This window comes from Prenolepis imparis, unplaced genomic scaffold (assembly GCF_030444845.1).
Source record: "Prenolepis imparis isolate NDT839.2.m4 unplaced genomic scaffold, iyPreImpa1.0 SCAF_3, whole genome shotgun sequence".
NCBI lineage: Eukaryota > Metazoa > Arthropoda > Insecta > Hymenoptera > Formicidae > Prenolepis > Prenolepis imparis.
Genome location: NW_028141161.1, coordinates 22,105,288 through 22,125,264, shown reverse-complemented (window position 1 = coordinate 22,125,264; position 19,977 = coordinate 22,105,288). Strand labels below are relative to the sequence as shown.

At 31.4% G+C, this 19,977-nt stretch overlaps 4 protein-coding genes across 4 annotated transcripts; 1 reads left to right on the top strand and 3 right to left on the bottom strand.

The window, feature by feature from the left end:
- Positions 1-306: 306 nt before the first annotated feature.
- LOC145933353 (kinesin-like protein KIF23) lies at positions 307-4,829 on the top strand. Its single transcript, XM_083032971.1, has 16 exons — positions 307-463; positions 607-1,170; positions 1,267-1,437; positions 1,517-1,715; positions 1,796-1,934; positions 2,007-2,206; positions 2,281-2,385; positions 2,471-2,556; positions 2,656-2,786; positions 2,870-2,973; positions 3,041-3,145; positions 3,220-3,366; positions 3,450-3,596; positions 3,700-3,936; positions 4,037-4,198; positions 4,478-4,829. Exons 1-16 carry the CDS (start codon positions 453-455, stop codon positions 4,514-4,516), a joined length of 2,547 nt encoding a protein of 848 aa, XP_082889097.1. The 5' UTR covers positions 307-452; the 3' UTR covers positions 4,517-4,829.
- LOC145933352 (katanin-interacting protein-like) lies at positions 4,681-9,146 on the bottom strand. Its single transcript, XM_083032970.1, has 14 exons — positions 8,733-9,146; positions 8,474-8,590; positions 7,881-8,386; positions 7,405-7,751; positions 7,158-7,295; positions 6,819-6,953; positions 6,596-6,752; positions 6,177-6,439; positions 5,894-6,080; positions 5,636-5,797; positions 5,271-5,410; positions 5,096-5,197; positions 4,907-5,016; positions 4,681-4,800 (listed from the first exon to the last, which is right to left on the bottom strand). Exons 1-14 carry the CDS (start codon positions 8,825-8,827, stop codon positions 4,689-4,691), a joined length of 2,571 nt encoding a protein of 856 aa, XP_082889096.1. The 5' UTR covers positions 8,828-9,146; the 3' UTR covers positions 4,681-4,688.
- A 107-nt stretch (positions 9,147-9,253) lies between these two features.
- Positions 9,254-14,193, bottom strand: LOC145933354 (monocyte to macrophage differentiation factor 2). Its single transcript, XM_083032972.1, has 4 exons — positions 13,603-14,193; positions 11,698-11,943; positions 11,327-11,579; positions 9,254-11,156 (listed from the first exon to the last, which is right to left on the bottom strand). The coding sequence occupies exons 1-4, from the start codon at positions 13,803-13,805 to the stop codon at positions 10,902-10,904; spliced, it is 957 nt and encodes a 318-aa protein (XP_082889098.1). The 5' UTR covers positions 13,806-14,193; the 3' UTR covers positions 9,254-10,901.
- Positions 14,194-14,312: 119 nt separating this feature from the next.
- Positions 14,313-19,555, bottom strand: Klp3a (kinesin-like protein 3A). The gene is made up of 13 exons (XM_083032969.1): positions 19,432-19,555; positions 18,653-18,878; positions 18,142-18,577; positions 17,789-18,054; positions 17,268-17,708; positions 16,791-17,178; positions 16,352-16,718; positions 15,943-16,231; positions 15,711-15,838; positions 15,516-15,635; positions 15,254-15,430; positions 14,939-15,112; positions 14,313-14,855 (listed from the first exon to the last, which is right to left on the bottom strand). Exons 2-13 carry the CDS (start codon positions 18,876-18,878, stop codon positions 14,802-14,804), a joined length of 3,066 nt encoding a protein of 1,021 aa, XP_082889095.1. The 5' UTR covers positions 19,432-19,555; the 3' UTR covers positions 14,313-14,801.
- Positions 19,556-19,977: the final 422 nt, after the last annotated feature.

Genomic DNA, 19,977 nt, shown 5'->3' with positions numbered 1-19,977 from the left:
CTGCGAAGGCCGACCCGACTGCCGATCGCGACTGCCGACTCACATCTGGCCAATCACAGCGACCCAGTCAGTCGGCGACTCGCTGTGATTGGCCAGATGTGAGTCGGCAGTCGCGATCGGCAGTCGGGTCGGCCTTCGCAGTCGGTAGTCTGATACGAGCTTGAAACACCAATCACAAGCAACTACAATATTTCTATGGAACTTGACCAATCTCTGCCTCTTTTGCTGAATTTCACTAGTTGAAGATTGGTAGCACTGAATATATTCATCTACGCGAAGTTTCAATTTGAAAGATTGTAACGGTCTTCAAGTAAAACAGAGTGTGGTGAGGAAGAAGAGAAAGGTGTCTTTCACGTGTGTGTTGTCATATATAATTCAGTATAATTCAACGAAAGCTATCAAATTGTTTCCACATTTATAATTGTGTATATATTAAGCAGACCTGTGTAAAAATGAAACCCGCGTAAGTATATTGTAAAATTAATCATTGTATTCTCAGGCACGCAATGCTGATGAATAACATCGACGATACACAAATATTCATATATCTATTTTATGAAATAGAAGAAAGCGCAATAAATATATTTTTCACGCATCATCTTTCAGACGTTCGAGAACTCCAGCTCGTAAGCCGATTATTCGGCCGAAGGGATCGAATATGCTATCTAAGGATCCCGTTCAAGTTTACTGTCGTTTACGGCCGATGCAATTTTCGACGGATATGTCATGCATGAGAAATGTCTCTGACACAACGTTAGTCATAACACCGCCAGAATCAGCAGTCAACTTTCGTACCATAACTAAAGAGATACAAACGACGTTCAGTCACGTATTTACGCCCGATGTTACACAAAGGGAGGTATTTAAAACAGTTGCTCTTCCTCTTGTTGAGAATCTCATTCATGGAAGAAACGGTCTGCTGTTTGCTTACGGTGTTACTGGCAGTGGAAAGACATATACCATGACTGGAGAATCACAGGATGCCGGTATCATGCCTCGCTGCCTGGATGTTATTTTCAATACTATTACAAATTATCAAACGAAAAAGTTTGTTTTTAAACCAGATAAATTGAATGGTTTTGATGTACAAAGTGAGGCTGATGCTATGTTAGACAGGCAGCATGAACTTCACGCAGGCATATCGCAAAAAACAGGGAGACTTGGCAAGTAGTAAGTATTTATGCTTAATATATAGAGATAAATATAAATAGATTTATGTTAAAGATAGAATTGTATAATAATTTATTGTGAAATAATTTATGACAGTCGCAAAGTGGACAGTGATGGAGACAGTAATCCAACAGTAGCACATGAACGTAATGAATCGCAAACTGTGATGATTGAACCGGACAATGCATATGCTATATTTATAACATATGTTGAAATATATAATAACAATGTATATGATCTATTAGATGAAGACGATATTAGAACCAAGTGAGTATATCGCGAGAAAAATGAAATTAATTAAAAAGTTTGATACATATATTTAAGCAAATCTTTTTATTTGTTATAGGACACTACAGAGTAAAATTGTCAGAGAAGACGGTAGTAAAAATATGTATGTACATGCTGTCACAGAGGTTGAGGTAAAAAGTGCAGAGGAAGCTTTTGAGTTATTTCAACGTGGACAACGGAAGAGACGCGTTGCACACACAGCATTGAATGCAGAATCGAGTAGATCCCATAGCGCTTTTACTATTCGACTTGTACAGGTATTATACTTTTTTTGGACTTTTTGCAGCATCAGAATTATTTTGAACCGCAAGTGCTTATAATTTCCCTTGTATTTTAGACACCTTTAGATTGTGAGGGCGAACATGTAATGCAGGATAAACGAGTCGTGTGTGTAAGTCAACTATCTTTAGTAGATTTAGCAGGTAGTGAACGCACGAATCGCACTAAAAATACTGGTCAACGTTTACGAGAAGCAGGTAAGATATTTCGCGTTTGTCATATTTATGAAATTTATGAAAGCGTTTTAATAATAAATGTGTAATATTTAGGGAATATTAATAATTCACTGATGACTCTGCGCTCGTGTCTGGAAATTTTAAGAGAAAATCAGAGCCAAGGTACAAACAAGATGGTACCTTATCGGGATTCTAAACTCACACATTTGTTCAAAAACTATTTTGATGGTGAAGGACAGGTCAGAATGATAGTCTGTGTAAATCCAAGAGCGGATGATTATGATGAGACAATTGTACGTAATTAAATTATTGAATCTGTCTAAAGAAATGTAATTATCATAATAATTTTTTAAATATTTATATATAGCAAGTCATGAAGTTCGCGGAAATGACTCAAGAGGTACAAATTGCACGATCAAATCCTGTAAAATTAGATCTTGGTTTTACTCCAGGAAGGAGACAAGCTAATAAGGTAATATCAAATCTATAATAAATATATGTATAGCTCGAGTAATGCTTTATCACTCAGAAATAACATGATTTTTTTTTCCTTTCAGATATTCAAAGAAGCAAGAACTAAATTGGAAAAAGAGGGACGACCAGACGCTGCTGATCTAGACATTGATTTAGGCTTAGTGTACAGGTATTGCAATTTAGATAACTTTAATTCAAGGAAATTTCTTTTAATTTTATTCTATAAATTATTCTATAATGTTGAATTACATGTTTAATCACATTTTAGTTTGGGTGGACCATTTCCTCAATTGGAAACTGTTAATTCAGACAATGATCAAATAATACATTCCTTAATGCAGTTTTTGGAACAACGTATCGACAAGCGCAATATTCTTCGTATGGATTTACAAAAGAAACGTAAGACGTTTTTTTTATTCAGTTTTAATAAACTAATATCTAATATGCAATGTGTTCTAATAAAATATTTATTTTATTTATAGAAGAGGATTTCAGAAAAAAGATAATGGTAATGGAACAAGAAAATGTACATTTAAAAGTCGAAGTTGCTTCATTGAAAGCTGCAAATACACAACAAAAGAGAAAGGTATATTTTTAATAACACTATCATGAATACAAAATTAGAATGTACTAATTGCATTTTATATTTTCAGATATCTGCATTTGAAGGACATCTCTGTAAAACGGAAACACAAATTGATACTCTTTTGTGTAAATTAAACTCTGCTAATGAGACGATACGCAATTTGCAGCAAGAAGTAGGTTTAATAATGTGTCTGTGTATATTTGTGTCTTGTTATAATTATTTAAATAATATAATTTTTATATTTAGATAAGGGATAGGGATTTGGCATTAAATCAACGTTTAATAGATAAACAAAGAGTAAAGCAAAAATATAATACAAAGATACAAGTTGAAACAGATAAAATGAACAGAGAATTAGAAATCAAATTGCGTCAACAGCGTGAGCATCTTCAGGTAATTACTTCGACCTTATATTTAACATTTGTTTTAACTTTATAAGATTTTACAATGTTTAATATATATCCACAATTGTTTAGAATCAAATGAAAGAAAAGGAAGATAAATTGCGATTAGTGAAGAAAATCTTAGTTGACGATAATTCTCTAATCCCATCAAAAGGACAAGTTCCAGAATCAACCGCAAAAACAGTCAGTCCAGATAGAGAAACCAGAATATCACGAAAGGTTACATCTTATTCAATTTTTCGTTTAAATATCTTTAACAAGTTGTGTATAATACATAATATAATAAATTTAAAAAAATTTTTAAACATTTTTTTATACACAGGATAGAGTACCTGTTTCAAACCCGAGGTACAGACGATCGCAAAGTGCTGATCGATGGATTGATCATAGACCTCAGACTCTTGTGCCGATTGGAACTGTATTACAACCATTAATGCAAAGAAGGCGCAGTGTAACACGACTTACTTCCCCGAAGGAAATTGTAGATGGTGCATCTAGATATTGTCTTGTCGCGCAAGAGCATGATACAGATGGAGAACTCGAAACAAAATTATTTAAGGTTGAATGATGAAATTTTATTCTATAGAAAAGATTATAATGCATTTTTATGATTAATATGTGGAAGTTTTCTAATCTTTTTTTTCCGATTTTTCAAACAGGGTGACATACTACCAACAAGCGGTGGTGGAGCACAGGTAATATTTAATGATATGGAATGTTTAAAACAATCATCACCGAAAGCAAGAAAACGTACTGGGCCTCGAGAAGAAAATGTCGACCAAACAGATACTATCACACAGATGGAAACAAAACGACCACGGGTATAATCTTTATAATTAAAAATATAAATACTTACTTATGCACAAGGGAATAAATTCTCTGATATTAACTTATGAATTATTCTCTGATATGCTAACATTATTATTGCAAGTTGCTATTACAAAATATGTGTGATATATTTATAATAATATTCTCATGTTCTTAAAATTTAATCAGAAACATATATAACTTTTACTAAATTTTTATTAATATTAATATTTTTACATTTTACATTCCAAGACGAGAATTTATAAATAATATTCATATGATTATTGTTACAGAAATATACGATAATATATGAATATTATATATTGATATGATATGTATATATATATTACATTGCATTTTTTGATTATTTAAACAAGACATTTCACTATAAAAATGAAAAACTTTTAATATAGATATAAAAATACACATAGTTTAAATATATTTTGTAAATATTATACACCAGCATGTATGTATATGCATATGCATACAAATATGTATATAGTGTTATGAGTCTTTAAATTGTAAAGATGTATGTGGACGAAGAGATGGATCTGGTAGTGAGTTAGCACCTGAGGTATTTCTTTGTAAATTTAGAAGACGATTTTCTTGTTCCGAGCTATAATAATAATATGTAATTACGATCCAGCTTCCGCGTAATTTTTTTTTATATTTCCTTTTATATTTCCCCCCTCTTGCTTATTAGCGTTGCTAATTTAACTTACCAATTCACCAGATTCTCATTATTACTACTTTCTTTCACAAATGTTACCAGTCCATATGAATTATGTTTATCTAAAGTTCCATTGTAAACTAACAAATCATCTACTAATATCTGCATAATAATAAATGTTTTTGTATAAATGGCAAATTGGGAAATTATCGATAAACATAATGCAATTTATTTTTCTTACTGCAAATTCTTTAACTCTTCTTTGCGGCGTTTTTCCATAATTCCATATTTTAATCATTGATACCATAACAGGGTGATAAAATATTAGATACACACGATTTGTCTGAAAAACGCACAAAGTATGAAAAAAAATTAAATATTAAATCTTTTATAGTACGATGATGTATTTTGCTTACTTGTCCAGGAAGTATAGGTGCTAACCAAGCGTGACGTCCGTCTTTAGTATTATTTATTCCATCGATAAGTTTGTCCGGAGTACGAATATCATTATCTGTGCCTTCTATTATATTAACGCTTTCAGGAAATGCAGCTATATCTAGTAAAAAAACACATTAACTAAAATTAGCAATAAATATTGATAACAATTATTTACATATATAAATAATCTCTTTTAAATTGATATATAAAAAAGTTAAAATTGATATAAAATTAAAAGAATATAAATAATTTACGAATGTAAATTGAAAAAAGAAAAAGTATTTTCTTCAGAGAATATTATATGAAATCAAATTTATAATTAAATTGCAAATTGTGAACATACTATCTGCAGTTAACTTGATTTCATTTCCATAATTATCATATATTTGTATTCCATTCAGGCCAACATAGTAACAGTCTCCCCATGTGGAGAAAATTATTATTTGATAAACGAATCCCTGCGGCATTGATGGAGCTTCATAGTTTGAATCCAAAGATGCAGGTTCTAAAATATATTTAATTGTTATAAATATATTTTATATCTCGCGTGCGCGCACAGTTTATATATGCATATGTATATGTATATAAATGACTGAGATACCTTCGGACGATTTAACTAAATCAACAGAATGATCTGAAAGATGTACTTGAGCAGGTGGATTATTAGCGAAATTAATTTCCTGGACAAAGTCATAATGGCAAGATCCCGGTGCGCGTCTTAATAAGAAGCCTTCAAGATTTTCGTCGTGTAATTGTTTACCATCCAATTTAACTAATAATCGTTTTACCTAAGCAAACAAGATTATTTTCTTAATTGATTGTTTTACAATACAAATAACAAATTTTCACACATATTTGAATTTTATATATATCGGATATCTTACTCCACAATAAGACAGTTCCAGAGATGCATTGTAATTCCAAATCCGCATTCCTATTAGATACACATCTGTATTAAAAGTAATAGTTATTACAATTTTTTTATTCGATGTTACATCCGCTAGCCACATGTGATCCATTTCAGTTGTAACATTATATCCGTCGATCAGATTCGTTAAATGCGTATTTTCTACATTACAATATAAATTAGCATTCGCTAATGGAACTGTTATACCTTGATCTCCGATTAATTCTATACCAGTAAGACCTACAAATTGATACTAATTTCAACACTTTCATCTACAAAAAAACCTATTAAAATAAATTATCTCGTCTCAAAATTTCCATTCAATTTTTGTCTGAAATATTTTTAACATCACTAATAATAGTTTATAATATCATAATCGATAAGACATTTACTCACCAACTAAATGCTGTAAACCCCAATTAGAAATAATAATCAACTCAATTTCTCTACAGCATAAAGCGGTAGAAAGTGTATTGTAAATTTTGCTATTGGTATACAAATTGGAAGAGTTCTCAATAGGATCTTCATTAGTTTTATGTCTTGCTGAAGTAATCTAAAAAACGAATTGTTACATTATACAACATACACACGTATTATACATACAAAAGCTCTTTCTTACATCATTGATTGTTGCTGTTATTGGGCGAATTGTTTCTTTCTCGTAATCTGACATCCCATTACTAAATTCTATGAATGTATTATCATGTTTTGATATCAATTCCAGAATATTTTCATCCGTTGTAAATAATACAGTCTACATCACAGTCTCAATTATTTTTGTGCATTATAATGTATACAATTAATTTTAAAACATAACTATGTACGACAAAAAAAGAGAAAGTATGATACAGAGAGCATATATTGCTGTTTAATTTAATAATAATTATATATGTAAAATATATATACAAAAAACAATTTTTTATATAATTTAGAACTTATCATCGATAAAATTTCTTACATCACCAAAAGAGTCGAGGCTACCCATATCATCGCCCGATGCTCTAGCAATTTCTCCATAAAAAATTATAATGTCATTCAATTTAATGATAATATCTTTGGCTCCCCTAAAGGAATGTATTCTAGATTTGTTATAGTTCTGAAAGAAAAGAAAGCAATGTTAAAAGTAAAAGTACTTTTATATACATCTACATCATCTATATATTAAACAATTAAACTTATGATTATTGTAAAAAGATATACTCTACCCATATTCTGATCATTGCTATAGTAATCGTGAATTCAAATGTTATATGAACATAGTGATGGTCACCACTTGAATAAGGCATTAACCATAAATTTGCATCATCTCTCGTTCGATTAATACCATTAATCAAATTATTTACAATATAAGAATTATGATTGTTATCCAATGATTTATTAGAGCTCGTGTCTGCATAAATCTTTTTTATTTTAGCCGGTTCTCCGGTATTTGAAAAAATTTCGATGCCGTTAAGTCCTACATAATATTTATCGCCCCAAGTAGAAAGAATATCAATAATTAATGAGTCTCCGGATGGTAATTCCGGAATAATAAAGTTTTTATAAATTTTATCTAAAAATCAAATTAAATAAAATTATATTACCAAATCCATTATATATAAAAAAGACAAATTAAATATTATTGCATGCATCTCAAAAAAAAAAATAGACATGCATGTAAGATTTCAAGATAAATATAGACCTGTTCCTAGCAGATCATTATTTGATGTGTGATCTATACTTTTGACGAAATCGTTTTCAAGTAAGCTAGAAGATTTAAAAGTTTCTTGGCTAGATAATAATTTTGATTTTTCTTCACTCTGTATGCTAAAGGCGGAACTGCTAGAATAATAATTGTCATCCAACAAATGTAATCGCTTATTCACGCGATCTGCTTGAATATTTATAGAATATTCCAAATTAGATTCCTTATCGCAAATCCTCGCATTGTTGCTATAATTTTCAACAGGTGCTAAATAATTGCCGTGCATTTCTAACTGCTTTTTCTCTAAATATGCATCTAATTCGCGAAAATCGTCTCTCGTACGGTGTTTCACATTTACAACTGCAGAACAGGCGCGTGTTTTTGTTTGTTCAACTTCTTCGTTCTTTGGTGTATTTGGCAGTGATTTGCTCGCAGACGTTTGTAATTTAATATTATCATCGACATCGTAAAGCTCACTTAAACATGCGCCAGCTTGTGTATTTCTATAAATAATGAAACAAAGTTTACTCTTTATCATGTTATATATATGTATTCTAGGAACAATACAAGATATATACGGATGATCTTACGTATCATCGGCTTCCTTTTTGAGAAAGATATTTTTAAAATGATATTGATCGTCAATCAAAATTGCTTCCATTTGCAGTGATTTGGCATCGTTATCTACATTCATTTTTCCTACATTGCTGATGAAAGAGTAACATTAATCAAATGCAATTTATTCTTACAGAAATAAATAAGTCACAGACACACACACACATATATACATATAATATCAAAGTCATATGCACACAATAATTTATATATATATATATGAATAATACGTACCAAGTCATTTCCAGCAACCACGATGGCATTTCAAGTGTGCTATCAGGCAAGGGTGAAATCGTTCTTTCGGTCGTACCATGCGTAGCATTTTCCATATTTTATTTTTCTTACTTTATCATCGACGATATGCCACCGCGTACAATGCGATCCAAATACTTTATTATGGCAATGACACGCTAAATTAAGTCACTCATATAAGCTTCATTACTTCATTGAAAATCTGTCAGAGTTGTAATTTTTTTTCACGTTGTGAAAAAAGCGCGTAATAATTTTCATGACTTTATACGAAGATTCCAAAGTGTTTTTAACCATAATGTTCAACGATAATGACCGATCTCAGGAATATCCATTGTCGGCTGTTCTATTCTCGTTTTGTTTGCTATCATCACCATGGAAACCCTTGGGGGGTGTTGAGTTGTTGACGCGCCTACGCGCAATTTTTAAGCTATTAATGAGTAATGAGAAACTGTTATCGTTTCTGCACCGATAACATGTCAGTTTTGCAGAAATGAGAAACATAATTTCCTGCGCCAATATATAATTCTTTATTTATTACTTGTTGAGAGAAGTACACTCATACCAAGAAAGCATACCACAATGACAGTGATGCTACATGTTGCTCTATATATTATTCTACAATACTTGGTCCACTGCACAAATTACAAGGACAAAAAGTAGACAGTGTGAATAAACTCATAACCGATAATCACTTTGTACTTTGTTTTTACATCGCGATACATACATATATCGCAAATTAATGTCATTATCTTAACAATGTTTTACAGCGTCAATACTGTATGTACATATATTACATATGTATGATATTACATATGTATGTTATTACATACATACATGTAAGAGTATATAATGCATATTTAATTTTAATATACAATTAACGTATAAATAAGTAAATAGAAATAAAATTGTAAAGTATGTTTTTATAGAGATATATAAATGATACTATAAATAAATTATTTACGATATAAACATATTTTATAATGTGTACACAACTGTACACAATAATTATAATTATTAATATACAAACCAGTAATAAAAGATTAAACTTCATAACATAAATATTCTCATAGTCAAAATATCAAGTCAATATCAATGATACAATTAAGGCCATTGTTGTAACATACTACATTATATGTGTGAAACGTTTGATGATTGTAATTATCTAGAGAGTAACCCTCCTCTTTTTCATAGCTAATACACATCAAAATACTTGTAAAATTACTGTAATTCAAGTATTAATATTCTGTCTTTTTTTTTTTACACAAAGATTGTTCCATACATAGTAACAATATAAATACAGTTATATTGTTATATCTATATATTATATCTATATATAGGTGTTGGAAACCTTATATTAGATAGATACAAACATGAATTTTGGCACAATACATTTGTAAACATAAAGACGATTGACACTTCTGGTAGAAAGCAAAGAAATTGCATATTCAGTCAATTTGGTTTCCATTCACACTAAGCTAATATTTAGTGTTTACACTTTGTAGATCCTAATGTAAAGACTTTTATAAAACTCAGTGTAAAACAAAATAGCGCATTTACTCCGAAAATAATACCTGTACTATTTTCAATATGTAATTTTCAAATCTAATACAGGTTTATTTAATATAAGATAAATATCTTCTTTCTATACGATAATTTGGCATTCATAAATGGTTTTAAGACTAGCGTACTAAATCATATGAAAGACACAATATTCACTGTATTCGAACTTGTAATGCAATTAAAGTAAATGAGTCATAATATATCATCTGCTAATAATAACTATTTTTTTGTTTTGTTTCAACATATCGATAATAGCCGCACATATAGCCGTCAGGTACTAAACTTTTTTTTAAATATATGCTACGCCATTTTTTCTTTTTCTAACTAAAAATTTTTACATATTGCACGACTTTTGCTTACTAACATTTGGAATAATCGTGATAAGCCGACTGTCTAGTACAGACGTAAGAGTCACAAATGTATATATAAAAAATCAATTTATCTTTATCAAAAACTTCTCCAAATGAGTAAAAATGAAAGACACATTTCTCTATCAGAATATATACAGGGTTTATCCCTGAAATTACTAGAACTTTCTTTTTAGAATCTTTAGCATTTGGAAGAAATATTGTAGAAAATAGTATACAACTCTTACATTTCTATATGAGACTTTAGCACGTTAGACAACGGCGGCATATTGCTGGATGCTCCAGGAACATTCGTCAGGTCTGTCTCAGGAAATACGTGGCTCAGGATCGCGTAGTAATGAAATCCAGCTGCCGCGGCCACGAAAAGATGCCAGATTGCGTGCGCGCAAGGTATGCGACCGTCCAATTTGAAAAATACTAAGCCAAGTACGTATATCAGTCCGCCTAGTTTTAATTCCGCAATATTGTAATAGTTATACTGTAAAGATAACACATTTGTATACGTGAGAATATTATCCGAATAATTATTAAAATATTAAATTGAGTTATTCGTGTTTGATCGAATAAAAGATATTTAATAATATTTTCCGCGTTTACGTTGCTCGAAACAAAATTCAATTTGAAGGATAATTCAAATGCTTTACTTACAACATTAAGGATTGCGACGCTAGGTCCAATACCCATAACTACATAGAAAATAGTTTCAAGCATCTTGTATTTCTCATGGAAGATTTGCTGGTAAAGGATGCCAATTATAGCCATAATCCAGACAACGTATCGCATCGCAACTAAGAGCTCATCGTCCGAGAAGTGTTCTACATTTAACCACGGAAAATAACTGGCTGCTATGAAGATATATATCATAGCACGATCACAGCGATGTAACGCATCCTTCAATTGTCTGAAATATTATGCATGATAAATATATATTTTGTTTATGTGTGACGATTGGAAGATTGAAAGCGAAGAGGAGGATATATGATTAAGTATCATACTATTATGATTATGAGTAATCATACCTATTATGATTACAGTAGTGTACGCTATGGAAAAAGGTTGACACCGCGAAGACGAGAAACAAGGAAGTGCCGTATACGCACGCGGACACAAGTTGGGCCCACGTCGTCGAACGTCGTATAAGCTCGATACCGCCAATTACTGATGGCACAACCCATATTCCATGAGTCGCCACATTTGCTACATGTTCTATTGGAGTAGGAATGTACGCCTTATTCGTGCATGCTCTTGGATTCATCCATTTGACCCTGCAAATATATATACATTTGTTTTATTTCTCGACTTTTATCCTCTTCTCGACCGTTGATCGTTATACCTTATAAAGCTGACTAATTGTTGATAAATTAATGACAAATTAAGTAATTATATAACAGAGCTCTATCCTTAAATATTGTACAATAACATTGTATAACCATTTAACAAAACACAACACTTATAACATCAAAGTTAACGACACATTCTGTACAAAGGAATTTATTTGTCAAAATACAATAAGAGATTATTATGTAAGGAATTTTGAAACATAAGAAGTTCTTATATAAGATGAAAGAAGATTAGTAGATTGTATATGACAAAAGTAATCCATATAAGGCGGTTAATGAAATTAAGGGAGATTCTCTAATATATATATGGTATTATGCAATTTCACAATTAGATTATACAATACTAACGTAGCAAGTTAACAATCAAATAGTTGTGCAATACATCCTTAGCGTAAAGCTTATGTTTAAATTCTATATTAAAATTATATATCAATGTATACTTGCATACGTTTAGAAAAAGCACACTACGATACATTACACACGAGTTATTATATCAATTAACAATACCTGTTTGCTCAGCTACATTGAAGGAACCTATTCCAAAGTAGTAATCCAATATGACACCGCGCACGATATTTTTCTGTATGTCCATGCTCGTAGGATGATCCACAGAGAGTTTGTTGCTCGAAGATACTGATCTTCTACAAGCGGTGCTGGTGCGTTCCATTAAAGATTTCAAACCCAATGCATGCATTCATTTAATCTCTTTTAAGCTTAAGAAAGAGCACATAATTGCAAAGTTAAAGGAAGGACTAAATGCAATATAAAATTGTCTAATAAATAATAAAACATGTATAAATATAACAAAATATGTAACACAGAATTTTGTCTTTAATGAATTATAAAATATAACTTGTTATGATTATTTTATGCATATTCAAAAGAATTCAAGTTTTAATTATATATGGCAGAACATGCATACAATATATAGAGCAAGTTTTTAAATTCATCAATTGATCAATCACATGATGCACAAATACAGCAAAGTGCTGCATTTGCAATGCAAGCTGCACATGCAATTGATGAATCAATGAATTAAAAAACTCGCTCATGCTTATTAAAATATTGCCTACTAATAATTATAAGCAAAAAAACAAGGTAAGATCTGGCTAATAACATGTTACATTTACACAGTTACAATTAATACTACAGTTAACATATTACTCAGTTTTTTTATAACTGATAAGCAGAATATTAAAGTTATTAAATCAGCTGTTATAGGAAATGGATCATCAAATCATGCATAAACATAAATTACTTTGCATATGATGTTACATGCTAAACGTTCAGAATAATTCCAGAAATATAAAAAATTATAATGAGAATCCAGGGGACTTAAGTCTAAGATAAGCCAAGCCAATAAGCGATGAGTTTTATTTTTTTAATAAATCACGTTCCGCAGCCATGTAAAAATCCAAGCATACATACTTTTCCTCTACATTCATTCTTTATTTTTATATACGTTATTTCGTTAGAACTTATGACATTTTAAGATTAGAAAGTTGCTACACTTTCAACAAATCATTGGCATCGATCAATTATAAAATCAATTATTAAAATTATATTCTAAAAATCGCGCCTTACTCTCTGATTCGTTGGAGGTGGAGGAAATTTTTAAGGGGAGCCGTGACGAACTGATGAAGACAGGCTCCGTCCATGATGTTGATGAGATCGAAGAAGAAATTTGAGCCGAGAGCAGGGGGAATTATTATTCGATACCCTGACAGATACTCAAATCCCTTGAATAATGAAGCTAACGGCGATGGGCAGGACGCGTCGTCTTCCATCGCATTCTGCTCGACTCGTAATGATTTATTAAGCTCGACATCGGAGAACGTATCATATATTTATACAAGCCGAACACTGTGTCACACAAACACTCTTGTTTTCCTTAATTTTGATTCTTTTTACCGCGAGACGCCGAGGAACCGAACTCGTTTCGTCGTGTTCGGCCGCCCTGAGGAAGCCGCCAAACACGTCTGAAACGCGTCGGCCTCGGGAAAACGCGACCGCCCGCACTTTCTCTCTCCGCGCGAGTGCCCGTCGATCGAGCACCAGACCAGACGAATCCCCTCACCGTTGTCGGTCCAGTCGAACGGTCAAAGTCTTCTTCCAGATCCATTTATATTACGATCAGTACGGCATCTTCGATGCGAGACCTTTTAATCGCGCTTGCGCGACCTTATCGCTCGCGTATATACATATATATACATATATATGTGTGTATATATATATATATATATATATATATATATATATATATATACTCGTGACAGAACTGTCAGACTGTCAGAGCCACTGCTGGTCGTTTCCGGTTACTAGAACGTTCAGTTGTTTTCCAGGATTCTCTGCCGATACATCGATCCGATAATTAGAATCATTCAAGAGAACACAAATTGATAACAAGAGCTTTTGCTTTATAAATGTTTAAATTATTGTCTAAATTATTTTTGTATTCGAGTCTGATAAATTATATTTACATATTTATTATTATGAACTGTGAGATATCAATAATGTATATGTAGTGTCAACACTAACTCATCTCTGGACAATTACATCAATTGAAGCATTATCATTTAATATAAAACCTAAACTATGAGAAACCAACAGATAGTCATACCTATAAAAAGGAAGAAAGAGAAAACTATGAAAAATGAAATAAATGTGTCCATGACATGAGAGATTATATACAATATTTGAAAATTAAGCACACAACACACTCTCCATTAGATAGTTGTACTTCTCATATGATTAGGAAAAGAAAAAAATTCTTTTTTCTTCTTCTAATCAGATATTGATTCGTTTTCCAAAACATCCGAAAACAGTGTAGTGCGCAACTGAAAAAAGAAGAAATCATTAACACATTTATATATATGTAAATTAACATTAATATATAGTATATCTAGACAGAGCAACTTACATTTTCTTTATCTTTATTCTGACATTTTTCTGGATTACAGTTACAATTGTTGCACGTAGTGTTGTTCTTACGGCACGTACATACTCGCGTGGAGCATTTTGTTTTACACGAACATTTTACTTCATTAGGTTCTATTTTAAAGGTCAATCGTTGAACTGAGAGTTTGGATTTGTTCTAAACAAATAAAATCATATAAAAATCTAATAATCTTCTATATAATTATATAATCTTTGTGTCTTGACAACAAAGAGTTTTCAGAATATCCATAAGATATTTATAATAATAATCGTAATTAAAAATGTGCATTGTTATTACCTGTAACTTTTGTATGCGATTATAAAGTGGCGTGTTCATCCAATCTGGATCTTTGTTAACATCGTCTTCCATCGTAAAACTATCGTGTAAATCAGCATTCTCATCAATGATTTCTATTTTAGATTCTGTTTTTTCTTTTTGAAATGATCTTTTATTTTCATTATTTTCGTTCAGACTCTAAAACACATATTAACAATAAAAATAATCTTATCTCTCAATAAAAAACAAAACATGTTCTCAAAATTATTTTTGATTTAATTACTTGTTTTGTCGAAGTTTCAGTGGAAGATGCATCAGATATATTTTGTGGAGATGTAGTTTTGCTCTCTTTGTCTCGTTTCTTATATTTTTCGAACTGCGTTTCTAAATTCTGATTCTTTTCCTGAAATATCAGTTATTTTAGTGACTAAAGTATATAATGCGTGTAAAATTATATAAATGATGCATATATACCTACTTTCAATTCATTATACTTATAACATTGTTGCTTCCTATCTTGTGCAACTATATCGAAAAGAGTTTTAAATGCCACCTTGGCATCTGCTATTGTACGTATCATATTCCACCTGGTATTTTCTCTAGTCTCTAAAACAAAAAAAAACAAAAAAAATGGAATGGAAGGCTGTGCATTCTATTTGATTAATTAAAATTAATCTACTACCTAATTAAAATAATCTCAGATATCTTACCTTGATCTGATTCGAGAATTTTTTGTTGCAGGTCTTTAATTTGCTCATTACGCAGCTCTATAAATTCATTGACGAGTTTTTCTTCGTTTAAGTCGCCAATTTTTTTTAATTGCTCCAATTGACGCACCAAGGAAGCTCTATCTTGCATTAATCTTTCAAGAGAGTGATTCGCTTCTACAGTTGCCGTTAACACTTCAAATTCTTGAGCTATCCATGTTTCTAGCTCATCTTTGCCGTTAGCCTTCTTTTCTTGTCGCTGCATTGCTTTTTTCTGCATCTCCAATGCACCCTGTACGAATATATATAAAGAAATAATTAACACAAGATATTAATATTTGCAATAAAAAAATTGTTAAAAAATATCCAAGTAAGATAAGTCTCTTATCAAATATGATCGTAAAAAATATACCTTTAATCTTTTGTTAACTGCAAAAGCTTCCTCCATTTTTCTCTTAAACACATTCTCCTGTTTATTATGTTGCATTTTCATGCGTACCATTTCACAAGCACGCTTACGATCTTGAGCTTTCAATCTATTAATTTCCTTTTCTTTAGATTGTTTCCACTTTGTAAAATTATTTGCATCATTACGCATTTGCCTGATAAGCTTGATTCGAGTCTCTTTTAGTGATTGTATCTCACTGGAAAGAGTTTTAACCTTTTGTTCCTTCTTTTCCTTTGTCTTGATTACTTTGTTTTGTTCCACACATTTACGCGTTAATTCCGTTATCTTTCTTTCTAATTCTTGCACTTTTTTACGACGTGTTTCAGCTAATCTGTATAAAGAGAATTCATAAAGTATCCATAGAATAGAGTAAAATATTAATTATTATTTTTTAATTACTTACTTGGAACTAACATTGTGCGCATGTACCGTTTGTAATTGTTCTTCTTTTTCCACATGCAGTCGTTTAATTTCTTGTTCCATTTCTACAATATTCTTCTGGCTCTCTGTAGTTTGTTGTGTAACATTCTTTAAGAGCTCAGCTATAAGAGTTTCTTTAAGCGCCAGCTCCTTATTGATATTTTGAACTTCGTTGTTTCGTTCCGCTTGTCGCAATGTGTGTTCTTCCTCTTTTTTATCAAAATAATCTAAACTGTCTTCAATATTATTTAATTCTTCTATGTGTTCTATACGTTCTGTGCTTTCTCCCATAGGTACCATATAATATTTAGAATTAGATATTTCATGATTTATAAGTTCTTCACATGCTTTTTTTTCATCACTTTGGATATCTAGATAGATGAAATAAGGATCAAATTTTTATGCGAAAAGAATCGTTTAAAACGGTTTGTACAATATTTACACACAGCAAAATACTTACCTAACATTTTTTCATATATTGCTTTCAATGTATTATATGTTTCATTGCTGACTGTGGAACAATCATTAAGATTTTGTAAAATTTGATTAAATTCAGCCAATATTGTCGCCATAGCAGATCTGATCTTTTCCCGCGCTTGTTCAGCCATCACCGCGCGTTCATGCATGACAACGATTTCTCCTAAATTCAAATTCAATTTCTCTGTCACATCTCTGAATTTTTGCTGCAATATGCTATATTTCTCTTCGAGTTCCTCGTGCTCCTTAGGACAAGTTATACCAGATTCCTGATTTAGAATAGCCAATCGCAATTCTTGAACAATTTTATTCAGTCGATTTATCTCGGCTACCTTCGAATCTTGATTTACGATCGGCTTATTTTTTATTTTAAGTGCGCGATCCGCATATCTCAAGGTACTAAGAGTTTCATCCAAATTATAATCTGCAAATAGATTTATTAGATTTATTATATCATAAGCAGCCTATGTTAAAATGAAATATAATATATATATGAATACTCACCAGCAGGACTAACACAGGCAACCATAAGAGTCATGGAATTACCACCTAGAGAATCTTGTAATAATCTTGTGAGTTTACTATCTCTATATCCAATGTATGTTCCAGGAGCACCATCACCGAGTTGCGAAATTACATTACCCAAAGCTAACAGTCCCTTGTTTATATTCACACCTTCCTTAAACCGCTCTCCAGTGGCTTGAGTCTTTTTACTACGTTCCGAGCCAGCTAAATCAACTAGATGAAATTTGGCCACCGTCGCTGTATTTCTGTGTAAAGAGAATTTTTATTTTCACAAATTTAACAATAGAGGAGAGCAAAAAATGCAATAGAGAAATCAGCAGGGAATTACTCACGGATCATCTATCTTTTGTTGATGTATACATATTGTAAATATCGCGTGGCTACGACTACTATGTGCATTCATAGCAGTCGCTCCAGTTACACGACCCAAAGCACCCTGGCTCAAACATTCCAATGTCTCTTGGGCATTTGTAACTTCTTTTTCAGTTATGCCAAAAATTTTTATACCTTTTCCATCTTCTCTAATATCAACAATAGACTGACTTCTCTGCTTATCAGATAAGAGATCATACAATTGTTCCTGATATAATTCCATAAATGATACAGAAACTTTAAAACTCCAATCTTCCTTAGATTTAATTATTTCAAATATATCATGGGTCACTCTTGGTATTATACCCTTCTCACCCATTCCTACATAATTGGTGTCCATAGAATGAGTTTTGCCACTTCCAGTTTGTCCATATGCCAATATTGTAACATTATAGCCTGATAAAAAAATTTATTTTAAATATAATAAAAAAATATATCTTTAAATTATAGAAAACGTAAAGAAATATTTACCCTGAAAAGTATTATCTAGCAACCGTTTAATGGCTATATCATAAAATTCCTCCTGTCCAACTTCAGGAGGAAAAACATAATTATACGTAAATGCCTTGTCGGTATTACATATGCGAACTTGTGGTTCTCCAGGAACAACATCCAAGCACATTTGACATCCCTTCTCAATCTCGCTTATCACTAATGGACGGATGCGTAAAGCAACAGAAACAGTATCATCGTTCATCTAAAAAAATTTAAGTTACACATATATACAGTTCATCAAGAGCACGACACAGTAGCATGGAACAATATTATTTTTATTATTATTTGATTTTATTATTATTTTATGCTCTTAGTTTTGTTGAAATAATCTAAACACAAACAATTACATATTCGTAAATAGTATATATATTTCACCAGTCAACATTAAAGTCAAAAACATTATTTTTATCAAGAATATTTGCCAATGCACAATTTTTAATGTCTCTAATATGAAAAGAATATATATTTGCAGATCCATACATTTACATATTTTATCATAAAGCACAATGCAGTGAAAAAAACCAACGAAAAATACAAAAATTGTTTTCACATTGTAAAAAAATATTATTAAATATTTCTGAAAGCAAAAAATGTTTTAGTTGAACCAAAAATGGAAAATGAAGAATTTACTTTCGCCTTTTTCTTAAATAAAAGAAAATATTCTTGACCTTTGAGGTTTTGAAACTTTAGAAATAATCACTGCTTTTATCGTCGCTATTTTTGGAGATATCGCTAATAAAAGTATTTGTACTTACTTTTAACACAATTTCTCAACAACTTCGAGGATACTCCGAGGAAATCCTACACGTGAAAAATTACAAAAGATATACAACGAATCTCCTACTGTTCCGAACTGTCGTGAAAACAGAAGAGAGACGTTACATTTCAACCGATTTGAAATTTAAGCCAACAGAAAAGGAGGGATGGTAACTAAGGAGACAATCATTGATGACAACTCTAAAGAGAATGAAGAACAAAAATCCCTAGAAAACTTACTGACATAGTGATTCTCATTGACCAATTGGAACAACGAGATCTTTATCCTGATTGGTCACTTCGAGTCGACGAATCGGAACAAGAAATTTTCACTCCTTCAACCTAATTGGTCGATCAAACGATTCAAAGATTTTCGATGAGTGCGTCCTCTAGTAACGTATAGCGTTTTTAAACTCGCGCATTCGAGCTCGAAGATTATTTTTTAAAAGTAAGGATTTATCTTGTTATATGAAAAATATCGATTTTGGCGACTATTTCATTCTCAACATCCTTATGAATAAAGGATTAGAGACATTTCGATAAAT